At 38.1% G+C, this 12,082-nt stretch overlaps 1 protein-coding gene across 1 annotated transcript in view; it reads left to right on the top strand.

Moving 5' to 3' along the window:
- Nucleotides 1–83: 83 nt before the first annotated feature.
- Nucleotides 84–12,082, top strand: part of cyfip1 (cytoplasmic FMR1 interacting protein 1) — a 33,371-nt gene continuing 21,372 nt past the window's right edge. Inside the window, exons 1-2 of the mRNA XM_008407624.2 lie at nucleotides 84–358; nucleotides 11,133–11,254. Of these exons, the coding sequence (XP_008405846.1) occupies nucleotides 11,138–11,254 (117 nt within the window). The 5' untranslated portion in view covers nucleotides 84–358; nucleotides 11,133–11,137. The remainder of the gene's footprint in view (nucleotides 359–11,132; nucleotides 11,255–12,082) is intronic.

The following is a 12,082-nucleotide window of genomic DNA, read 5'->3' as shown; positions in this document are numbered from 1 at the left end:
TCGTGAGGGTGTCACCAGGACTGGTATATTTTTGGCCCTAATGACCTTCCATACATGCGGGCTTACTGTACATTCCTGCGTCTCCCTGCCCTAGTGGAGGAGGCCTGAACCGCAGCTCGGAGCACAGTTTCCTGTTGAGTTTCCCTGTTTGAGGGACAGGAACTGCCTGCTCTGCTTCTCTCCCCCGCCCATAATAACACCGAGCGAGGAAAGACTTCACCGGCCGACGACAAAAAACAGTCCAAGGACCGAAAACGTTGAAGCCCGGGACGCCCGGGGGTCGCGAGACAGATTAAACCACCGGCTACATGGCGCAGTAGTGGAGTGTATTCACGCACAAGTTTCCCAACAACTCCGGGTGAGTGGAAATGATTGAAGTTGGTTTCAGTGTGTGGACTTCCAGATACCTCGCCCACGACTTGGGAGAGAGAGAGAAAAAAGTTGTTGCACGGCTTTGGCTGTATTCTTTAAACCAGCGCTGTGTGAGAGCAACCAGTGGGGGACACGATGATTTTAGACAGACTTCTGATAATTAGCTTGTAGAGGTGAACAGCTTGTTGCTGCGCAAAGCCATTTTCCTGGCTCACAGGCCCGAGCTGTGACTAATCTCAGGCCGAGCCACGGAACAGGGATAGAGCCATTACAGGTTGGAGGCAGGACTATATACACACACACACACCAAAGAATTCGCAAGTTTTCACACTTTTCAATCGATGTATCTGTTGTTTTGTACTACCTGTTACCTTCTGGAGTGAATTCAACTGTCCGACACACTATCTGGAGCCGAAACGTAGAACTTACTTTAAAGAAAGTAATTTAAATAAGCCAACAAAACCATCTGCAAATGTCGAAAGTTAAAAATAGATCTGTACTTTTGGAGTATCGTTGCCTTTTCCAAATTGTTTCCTCTTTTTGGCAACATTTTTCCTGAAGTTTAGTGCGCGAGTCATCCAGGATTGCTGCGTTCAGGAACTAGATCTCACGAGGCGTTCACTGCCCATTCTTCCACTGTAAGCAGCACGTAAAAGGAGCCACTGTAGAAACCTTTCAAATGAACCCTAGTAATGTTTGAAAAGCTGAAACGAACACCACATTTTTAAATGGATACGTGATAAAATGTTCAACAAACCATCTTCAATGAACAACCTTTTTGACTGGTTAGAGTGAATGTTACTGTTCAGTATGGGTGTGCAGCTTCTGCCCTGCCAGTTTCCAATGTGGTCCAACTACCTCCTAAAGTTCTGCTAATGAACTATCATTTGATTCAGGTGTGTTGAACCAGGGTAACGACTAAAACCTGCAGGACTCAATTTGGACACCACAAGCTACGGTTTCAGAACTTCTTGCTTTAAATGTTTTCTACTTTATTGGTCCAGAAAAGTATTTTAACATAAAATAAATACAAGAACTTCCTCAGACAACCTTTCTTGTACTTAGCCAAGTTTAATAATTGCGTCTGTTTTACTCAATAAAGTCACCGGGTTTCACTATGAAACTTAAAGGAAAGCAAATCGACATGGCCAAAAGTAGAAAAATACTTTTTGTTCCCAACAGTCTCTGTTTAAGAAAATATGTGTAAACTACTCAGTGGAAAAAAATGACAAAAAAAAAGTCCACCTGCAAGCCTGTCATGACAACTGATTTTGCTGGATGATAAATAATCCCAAAATTACTGTGATGAACAATAATTTTATTTTCAGACTATTTTCAAGTGATATGTTGATAATGGTCTAATAATGCAAGTTCACTCTCTCAAAGAGCAATAAATTATAATTTTGTTAAGATCATGTAACTGGAAGATATTTTAAATAACCACAAAACAAACACACACACACAAAATGCCATAACCAAAAAATATAAATGAAATAAAAACCACACAGAACTGAAACCATAAATGAAGTAGATTATGAAAGCTGTAAACAAAATTGCTCTTCAAAAATATTAATAATCAGAATGGATTTCATGGCCATCATTGTAATTTATCATGTGATTAATTGGTTACTGTGACAGCATCAACTCCATTTGATATATTTGATTTGCTTTTTGCCCGATTCCAAATATTGTAAACGTCGCACCTCGGACTCCCCTCATGTACACTGTAGTAGTTCACGTGATATGAGCTTGGAAACGTTTGGAAACGTGTGCATATATATTTTTTTGATGTTCATTTTGCCTCTGCTGCATTTTGTTGAGTTTGAGATGTTTTCTGTCAGCTTTGAAGTCACGAAAGAAGGAAGGAAGAGAGGCAGGAAGGCGATGAGGCATGAAGATGCGTTTCTAACCACATCTGTTAGTGTTTTTGGTGAGAGTGGTGCATATATTTTCCTTTTTTTTCTTCTTCTGTGGTTCTGTGTCTTTACTAAGGATACCATAAAGCCAAGTTAGACCAACCCACATTTCAGTTTGTAGCACATTACAACCACCGAAACTAGCCAGGTTTAAATTAGCTGCCGTTGCTCCAGGTGAGTGGATAAACCTTTGTGTTGCTTGTTTGCTATTTTTTACTCCAGAAGGTCATCAGCCGCAAATCATTTTCAACTCAATTTTCTTGAGTTGAGATTTGATTACACATAAACTTAAACTTAACCCTGAATTCTCCAGAACCCAACCCTCCTCTCGCAGATGTAAACATTTATACATTTATAAAATGTATTTCTACATTTTTCATAGCATGCGCTTTGGATGAGCGTGGTTTTTGCACTGATACGCGGAAGCTGTGGTTTATTACCCTGCAGCATGTTAAAGCTAAACGTTTTCACACCTCTGTCTTGAGATCGTTGTGTTGCTCCTGCCTGGCACAGTTCGACGCACCAACCTGCTGAAGTGTGTTTATTCTGCCACACTTATAAGAGTGACTGTCGACTGTCGTTCAAGGCAGTGTTAGATTCTTGCTTTTGCATCAGTTTCTCACTTAAGAGTGTTGATGACTTTACTCTGTTTGAACAGAGGGTTTAAAAGTGTCAGACATCTTGCATTTTGTTATGCGTGACTGTAAATCGTTCTGTCCAACACAAAGTTGGTTCCTCTTTTAGAAAATGTTCGACATCTGTTGGATTTATTTTATTACCTTGAAATGCTTCTTCACTTTAGTGGCAGACTAGACTAAGTGGGGATGATACAGGTGAACAGATTGACCTGTTTTTGGTTGGTCAAATACTTAAAAATAAGCTCTTTTTCCTGTTTAGTAAATGAATCATACTTGAATTCACTCTTATTTAAAAAAAAATAATAAATTAAATTGTCAGTTATTTGGGTAAAGTTTAGAGGCATAAGCTTTGTCACACAAGTAGGGATAATTTTGCAAGTCTTTCAGTTACTGTTGGATTCAAAACTTTTGCATTTGTCAAACAACCAGCAGCACATTTGTTTTTCTTTTGTTGTCGGGCTTTATTACATTTATTGCATGAATTGTAGCAGGTTAATGTTACATTAAGTTTAATGTTATTCATATAAGGTATTTTTTTATAAAGTTTATTATATAAAAATATGCTCTTTACATATTTGTAGCATGACTCACAGTGCTAAGATCCTCCTGGCTCTGATTGGTTGTTTTTGAGCATCATATTTCTTCTGATGGCAGTAGGACCACAGGGAGAAGGATGATATGTTTATTTATTTATTTACTCTCCCCAAACATTATTTGTCAGGACATAGTGACAGTTTAAACAAATATATATAGCAACTATCCGTCCTTCCAACCAACCTCTTGTCCCTTGTTGGGGTCGGGAGGGTTGCTGGTGCCTATCTCCAGCTGACGTTCTGGGCGAGAGGCGGGGTACACCCTGGACAGGTCACCAGTCTGTCGCAGGGCAACACAGAGACAGACAGCACAAACAACCGTGCACACACACACACACCTAGGGAGAATTTAGAGAGACCAATTAACCTGACAGTCATGTTTTTGAACTGTGGGAGGAAACCGTAGTACCCGGAGAAAACCCACCATGCACAGGGATAACATGCAAACTCCATGCAGAAAGACCCCAGGTTGGGCATTGAACCCAGGACCTTCTTGCTGCAAGGCAACAGCTCTACCAACTGTATAACAACTATATTTCTACAAAAATATAGTTTTTTTTAAATAAAAAAAAAACAACAACTACATACTGTAATTTTAAAAGAAAGCTTTGATATTTGAGAGTTTTGTATGTGTTGTCAACTTTAGAAAAGAAATTCAGAATCAATCAAAATCATGTCAGATCTCAGAAAATCAGAAAGAATCAGCATTGACCCTTAAAAATCTGATCAGTACATCGTGTCCTGCAGTGTTTCCTGTTGTCTCATTTCAAACTAAAGTTACATTAGAATGGGACATGTTAGAAATAGATATCATGGATTTTGAAGCACAAATATTTGATCCAAATTTCCAGTAAATGTTAAAGCCACAAATGTAAAAGCAGTCGCAAGAGGCACTAAACTAGAAAATCTTATGGTGCAAATGTCTGAAAGTTTGAAATGGAAAACCTGTAGGAACCCTGAGCTTATTTCTGGTTTATTTCTGATTCTCACCACCTGCTGCTGCAGCATGTGTGCTCCACCTGCCTCTGCATGCAAAACATTCAAACTTCATTCGACTAATCTTTATTTGAATTTATTTTTTTTCTCTTCCTCATTTCAATATATTTGGACTCGTCTCCATTTTTAGTATTGTTGATAAAACCAGAAAATAATTCTACTGAATATGATACTTCTTATACAAAGAGTCTAAAACTGCTAAATGTTTACGCTTTTCTTTTAATTTGTTAAAAAAAAAAAGATCTTGGAGGAACTGAATCAGAAAAAGATGCCAAATACGGTAATGGTTATGAGTTTTGGTCGTGTCACAACTGGGTTATTTAGATTCTGCTGATAATGGCACGCAAAACCTTCCGCAATTAATCAATTAATAGCATGATAAATTAACATGAGCTTGATAATTTATTTCCATTCTGATGATTATTATTTTTTGATGAGCAAATTTTGTTGACAAAGACTTCATTGCATTTTATATACAGTTTGGGTTGTGTGTGGTCTTTATTTCTATTTTATTTATTGTTCTTGGTTATTTTCGTTTTTGGACACTTGATCACTTCCAGTTCCTGTTCAAAGCGTTCTTTACCAAATTAAAGTTTAGTGGTAATTGAGAGGGCAAAGTTGCATTATGATTCTATTGTCACTATATTACTTGAAAATGATCTCAAAACAACATTTTAATTTATCTCAATAAATTACTGGGACAATTTGTCCTCCAGCAAATATATTTTATTTTGACTGATGGAAACGTAAAAAAAATTTTCACTGTGAAGTTTATACATATTTTCTTAAATGGAGACTGTTGGGTACAAAGAGTATTTTCTGTTATTGACCCACGCCTATTTTTTTAAAAAGGTTTTTAGCTTTAGCTGTACATTAGCAATCTCACCAAATAGTCACAATCTTCGTGTTAAAGTCTCATCTTTAGCCCAGGTGAGGCTGTGAAGGAGTCCTGCTGAAACCACTCCATTCATCTAAAAGTAGAAAGTGTGATCCATTTTATTGGGTTTTTCTGCTCCAAGGAAAATTAAATGTGGAGCCTTCGTTGCTTTATATACATATAACAAAAAAAGTTTCTCTGAAGAAGAGTGGTTCTATTCAGGAACAGAACCTGAAGAATAGACTAACGTTCTGAGTGAGCTCCGCTATCTGTATCCTGACCCGGTTAGCATCTTTTCCAGACTTCAGACATGGCTGCCCTGCCAAGCTCAAAAGGAGAAATAATTGGACCTGATTCAAATATCACACACACCGATGGGTTATGATTGCCTTTTGTTTGTTTGTCTGAACACCCGAGCTACCTCCTTTATTCTGGCTTAAGCTCCTTACTGTGTATTTACTCGGAGACATGTTGTGCTGCTTCAGCAGACTGATTTAACCCTTAAAGAGAAACGACTTCCCGTATTTGTTCCTTGTCAAACAGCAACAGGAACTGGGTTAAAGTAAAAACCCACCAACGTTCCTTGTTTTAGACAAATAAAAGCATGGCATCTTTCCACAGCTAAAGATCGCTTGTACTTTATAAAAGTGGTCTCTGTTCTTGATTTACCAAGAATTTCTGTCTAGGCATCAGGAAGTTGTAAAAAGGTTGGACATTTCTCATGAAAGAAAAGCTGGACTTGTCTTGAAGCCGGCTGTGCGTCACGTGCTCGTCATCTCTGAGGTTCGTACTTCCCATTTGCAGTCAGTGACGCTGCGTGGAGTTCATTTTACCAAAGTGAAAATGCTGAGACAAGTTGGTAATGCTGTCTTTTTTTTATCCATCCTCATCATTCTTTGTTACCATGTTTCCTTGTGTCCTAACCACATCTATTATTAGGTTTGATCATTTTGAGCACTCTGGGGTAAACACCCTGATGATTTCATCAAGCACTCCTACCCAACCTCAGTCACATCCAGTTCACTGTACGGGGTTACAGTTCTAGAAATGAAAGCAGACATCAACCTGATGTCAGAAACTGACCAACATCGTTCATACATTTATTATTTGACTTGACTTAGCTTCATGAGAGCAGGTCCTTCAGAGCTTTAATACCACAAAGTAAAATCAAGCATTTTGTTTTGATTTACTGAAACTGTCAGCTTGTTGTTGTTAACCCCCTGAACAAACTCAGACACTGCAGTCTCAACAGAACAAGGAAGTATTTAAAAATAGTTTACACATTGGGTAATGCATGAGGAGTTTTTTTTTTTTTTATCTTGTGCGGTTAACAGTGACTGCCATTAGTTGAATCATGCATGCTAAGTTTGCATTGAACCAGTCATTCATGCAGATACAACGTTCTTACAATCCTAATTTAAAAACTTTTTTTTAAAAATCACCTTGCTGCTGCGGTTCAGGTTATCTGGGATTTCTCTGTATTTTACTGGAGCTTTTTTTATTATTCACATCATGAAAACACCATCTGTACTTTTGGTGACCAAAGATATTTCCAAATAGCTGAATTCATCTTTGCTGTGGTTAGCAAAAGTAATTTGCTAATTTTTCAGCCAGGTAAGCAGCAGTGCACAGCAATAGGTGGGGGAGGAAATGGCGTTTTAGTCACTGCTCTGTACAGTCAGATTTCTAGGCACTCTGGAACTTTCTCTGCCATCTTATTTAAAACAGTGTAAACTAGGAATGAAGGGTTTTATTTCTTTCAATTAGCATGAGTATCATCTTTGATGTTATGGCAAAAGATGCCCAGCAAACAAGGTTTCCAGATTTAGCTAACTGTGTTGCCATTGACCACATAATTTAGCAATTTCACATTTCAAAAATAAATGTGCTCAATGGAAACATGGAAAAAAATAAATAAATAAAGGGAACACTTAAACAACACAATATAACTCCAAGTAAATCAAACTTCTGTGAAATCAAACTGTCCACTTAGGAAGCAACACTGATTGACAACGGGGACCCTCATCGGGTCAGTCAGTGTTGCTTCCTAAGTGGACAGTTTGACTTCACAGAAGTTTGATTTACTTGGAGTTATATTGTGTTGTTTAAGTGTTCCCTTTATTTTTTTGAGCAGTATATATTTAGTTTGTTTTTGCTTGCTCTTATTGCATTTAGACCAGATCCAAAACCTACTGGGAATCCAAACTCTTGGATCACTGGTCTTGTTCTTCTTTGTGGCATCACGTCCTTTTAAACCATGAAGTTTATTTCTGGGATTTTTTGTTTTATAATACTATAGGGACACTTGATTTACCAGTTACTATTAATCGACGCTTTTTGGATTTATTGCATTAAGAACAAAGTTTTGCGTCCTACTACAGATTCCATTTTGTCTGTCAGCTCTGAAATGTAGCTTGAATTCAGCGACAATGTGACAAACATTGACTAATAGAGAGAGTGTGCAGCAAAAGAAGGAATAAGATTTTCCATTTTTTATGAAGTCATTAATCTTTAATCTTTCAGATATTTACTACATTCATAACAAAATGCAGCAAAGAACATGTTTGTAGTATTTATAGACTAAACAAAATGAAAGTTTTTTTTAATGAATGCCTTAAAATGTTTCGTTATCAACCCTGCTGATTGCTGAAAAATTGACCAACTTTCCTCACTGTGGGTAAATTGCTAACTTGTTTGAGTTACTGGCTGTCAAGTGTAGTGAGTCAGACATTAAAAGCCTGATGTGGGTAAAACAGATCTTTTATCTAAAAATAGCCAAAGTTTCCCTCAGCCAGCTGTGAGTCAGTAGGCCGGGATCCTCCATCTTTTTAACTCTAACCCTTACACTACAGCTCAAAAATGTCATGCGGTCTTCTTGCAACCTGCCGTTGGTTCTCTTTCCTTCACTTCCCTCTGGAGATCCGGTGACCTGCGCTGACACCGATCCTCCTCCCGCTGACCTGTGAGGTTTTCGTCGGTTCTTCTGTGGGATGTGGTTACGATTGCTGCGGGTTTGTGTTTGCAGATTGTGACGTCCGCATGTCAGCAGGACTGTGGGAAAGCAAACTGAATCGTATCACATCACACCTACAGCACTACTGTAGCTAGCGCTAATCTGGTGGCTACATCACTGAGGAGAGTGACACTAAACAACACAGAAAGCTGCCTTCTCTTTTATTGCTGATAGCTTTTTCAATGCTTTGGATTGTGAGTCTGATATTTTTATTTGTGGTAACTTCTTTTGTCGTCTTGCACAGTATAGTATTATTACCATTGCTACTACTGGAACCTACAGAGCCCCTAAAGGGACATTGAAGAACAAAAATTAACTTTCTAGTGCGCATCACATACTATATTGTGTGCACCAGATGGTATCTGCTGTCCACGAGATACTGATTGGTATGCGATAGTTTTTTTTTTTTTTTTCTTCAATGCTGCTAATTTTCGCTGTTGCAATCTTGTTTTTTATATATTGTCTTTTTAGGAACTATTTTTCTATGAAACTTAATACCTGATGATGCTGTAGCACCTTAATTTCCCCTTTCCATTCTATTTTTCACTGTGTTTTAACTCTATCACATTCTAGATGCTTTGGAAACGGTTGAGTGATTAAAAATGAGCTTCTCTACGTTTTTGTGCTCACACGCTTGTCTGTACATGACTTAAGCAGAAAAAAAACAGTCTGGTATGTTGTTGCCAAACTGCGGCCAGGTGACGGGGTTGTGTCTAAAGTGAAACACAGAAAGATGTGCAGAGGAATGAGAGGGAAATACCAAACCGGTGAGACGTTCAGCGGCCCACGGGTCAGGATTTAACCCTGACCCGGATTCTGAACCTGCATGGACAGGAAGCGTTGGGCATTTACACAGCTGTTTGCACAAGAGGAGCCTAAAATTTAGCTTTTCTTTTTCTTTTCTTTTTTTTTTTTTAGCTTCCTGTGTTTGGGAAGCTTTAACACTCCTCCTCCTCCATCTATGAAGCTGCTCTAAGGAGAAGCAGGGACAAGTCGCATACACATTCAGTCAATATTCAATAAATTAGAATATTATTGACATTTTATATATTCATAACAAACAAATTCTATTCTTCAAAACCTTTATTTCTGTTAATTATGATGATTTTCCACTTGCATGACAACATGACATTTAAATCGGATCAATTAAAAAACTATTTTTAAAAACAGAAATGTGGACTTAATGAAAAGTATGTTTTATATCTGCTTAAAGGTTATTTTTCAGAGAATATACTTTATTGATCCCCAAGGGGGAATTGCTTATATGCTGACCGATACTCCATCCAAAGTGTTCAATATTAGTAAATACTAATATAACCATAAGCCATATAAAATTTCCATCCATTTTCTTTACACCCTTTTCCCTTAATGGGGTCGGGAGGGTTGCTGGTGTCTATCTCCAGCTAACGTTCCGGGCGAGAGGCGAGGTCACCCTGGACAGGTTGCAAGGCAACACAGAGACACACAGGACAAACAACCATGCACACACACTCACACCTAGGGACAATTTGGAGAGGCCAATTAACCTGACAGTCATGTTTTTGGACTGTGGGAGGAAACCGGAGTACCCGGAGAAAACCCAATACATTCATCTATAAATAAATGAGTCCGGAATTATTTTCAATCTTTTTCATATTAAAAGAAAGACATCTAGTTTTCAAATTGTTTTGGGCTCAGTTGAATAAATTTATTCTCAGTTATAAGAACCGGATTTGGGTCTCTTTTGTTCAAAGCACTTGCAAATATTTAGCCAAGTTTAATAACTTGCATAAAAGCTGATTAGAGAGCAGCAAAGTCTCTGGATAGAGGTGGTTCTACTTATTCTAAAAGCTCAATTATGAAGGGACAAATACTTAATATTTTCCATTGTAAGACATTTATGTCTGTAATAATTTTATCCTGATTATAAATAATAAGTCTCCATCTGTGTCAACCACCTGCTCTACAGATCAAATTTATATCGTTCTTGAACTGCAGTTGGGAGCCACAAATGACCCCTGGGCTCTGATATATAACACCCTGCTACAGTGTTCATGACCCTTGACCTTTTGGATTTTTGAAGGAGCTCAGTCCAGGATATTCCTGGAAAAAAGAAAACCCTATTGGAAGCCACCAAAGCTAAGATCAGAGTTTTATGTTCCAGCAGGACAAAAAACTTAACGACCAGCCTGACCGACAATTACAAAGTTTAGATCAGAGCAGATTCATGTGTTAGAATGACCCAGTTAAAGGCCAAGGCTAAATCCAAATGTGGAACTGTGGGAAGACCACAAACTGATGTTCAGACATGCTCCATCCAATGTCGCTGAGCTTGAGACGTTTTGCAAAACAGTATTGAGTAAAGGTTGAAGTTCCTACAGTTTATACTCACCTCATAGTTGTTCATTTTCTTTTGTTTTCTGTTGCTTAAAACCATTTTGCAAGGCACTGTGGCGGCTGTTCAGATGAATGTACAGCTGTCAACATTTTATCATATGGTTTGAGTGACTTGGCTCAAATAGACTTGTGTTTCACGTTCCTCTTCTGGTTTTTAAAAAGCATCTTGGTAATGTGCATCAGAACAGTATCAGAATCTCCTCTGTGTCTTTGGACTGAACAGAAATTGAATTGACGTTTGAGTTTGTTCCTCCAGGTTTCAAAGTTCTGCTTGGATTCTGCAGCTATGGCAGCATAGAGATGTGTTTCTACACTAAAGTTTTAAAGCCTTTCTTTCCTGTTACTTTACAGCAAATATGGCGTCCACTGTAACGCTAGAAGATGCTCTGTCCAACGTGGACCTGCTGGAGGAGCTACCGCTGCCCGATCAGCAGCCGTGCATCGAGCCGCTCCCCGCCTCCGTCATGTACCAGGTCAGCGCTGGGATGGCTCGTTTCTACCGCTGTGCTTGTTCTCTTTAGGGCGAGATGGTGTCAAAATAAGATCTGATATATATATATTTTTTATACCAGGTTCAATTCTAATATTTTTTTCTTGTTTTCTTTTCCAAAAAAAAAAAGAAAAGAAATTACAAATGAAAGAAAATATTTTCAAAAAGTGATTTTTATTTCAATCATCCCTTCTGTTAGTTGTATGACGGAGTATCAGGGCCAGACTACAGGACTCTTTTTTTTTTTTTTTTTGTTTAATTACAGGAAAGTTGTCACACTTTTAGCAGAATAAAGACGCAGTTTTACCAGAAGAATGTCTTGAAATTACGAGAAAAAAATTGTTTTAATGAGAAAAAAGCTTGGATAATTATTTTTTTGTTTCAGTTTTCATACTATTACTACTTAATTCTCCTAATATTAAGACTTTATTCTCAAGTTGTTTTGATTTTATTGTCATTTGACTTTATTCTCATCTTACTACAACTGCATTCTTGTAACATTATGCAGGGTTTCCCCCAGTGTAAGCCTGGCGGGCCACCAGGCTTTACTTGTGCCCCCACCAGGCTAAGCATTACTTATTTATTAAAATGTTTGCACTTTTTTAAGATTTTATAGTTGGTGTTCAGGTATTAATCTTCCAATCTTTCAGTAACACATGATTATCAAGTAACATTTAAAAATTTCCTGTCAACTTTAAAACATTTTTAACTCAAAAACACGGCGGGCTGCTGGATGAATGACTGCCCTGGCGCCCAACCACCAGGCTTAGCAAGCTTCCTGGGGGAAACCTTGGAAAAAGAAAAAAAAAAA

Source organism: Poecilia reticulata, linkage group LG4 (genome assembly GCF_000633615.1).
Source record: "Poecilia reticulata strain Guanapo linkage group LG4, Guppy_female_1.0+MT, whole genome shotgun sequence".
Lineage (NCBI taxonomy): Eukaryota > Metazoa > Chordata > Actinopteri > Cyprinodontiformes > Poeciliidae > Poecilia > Poecilia reticulata.
The sequence above is the reverse complement of the archived record's forward strand: the minus strand, read 5'-3'. Positions and strand labels throughout refer to the sequence as shown.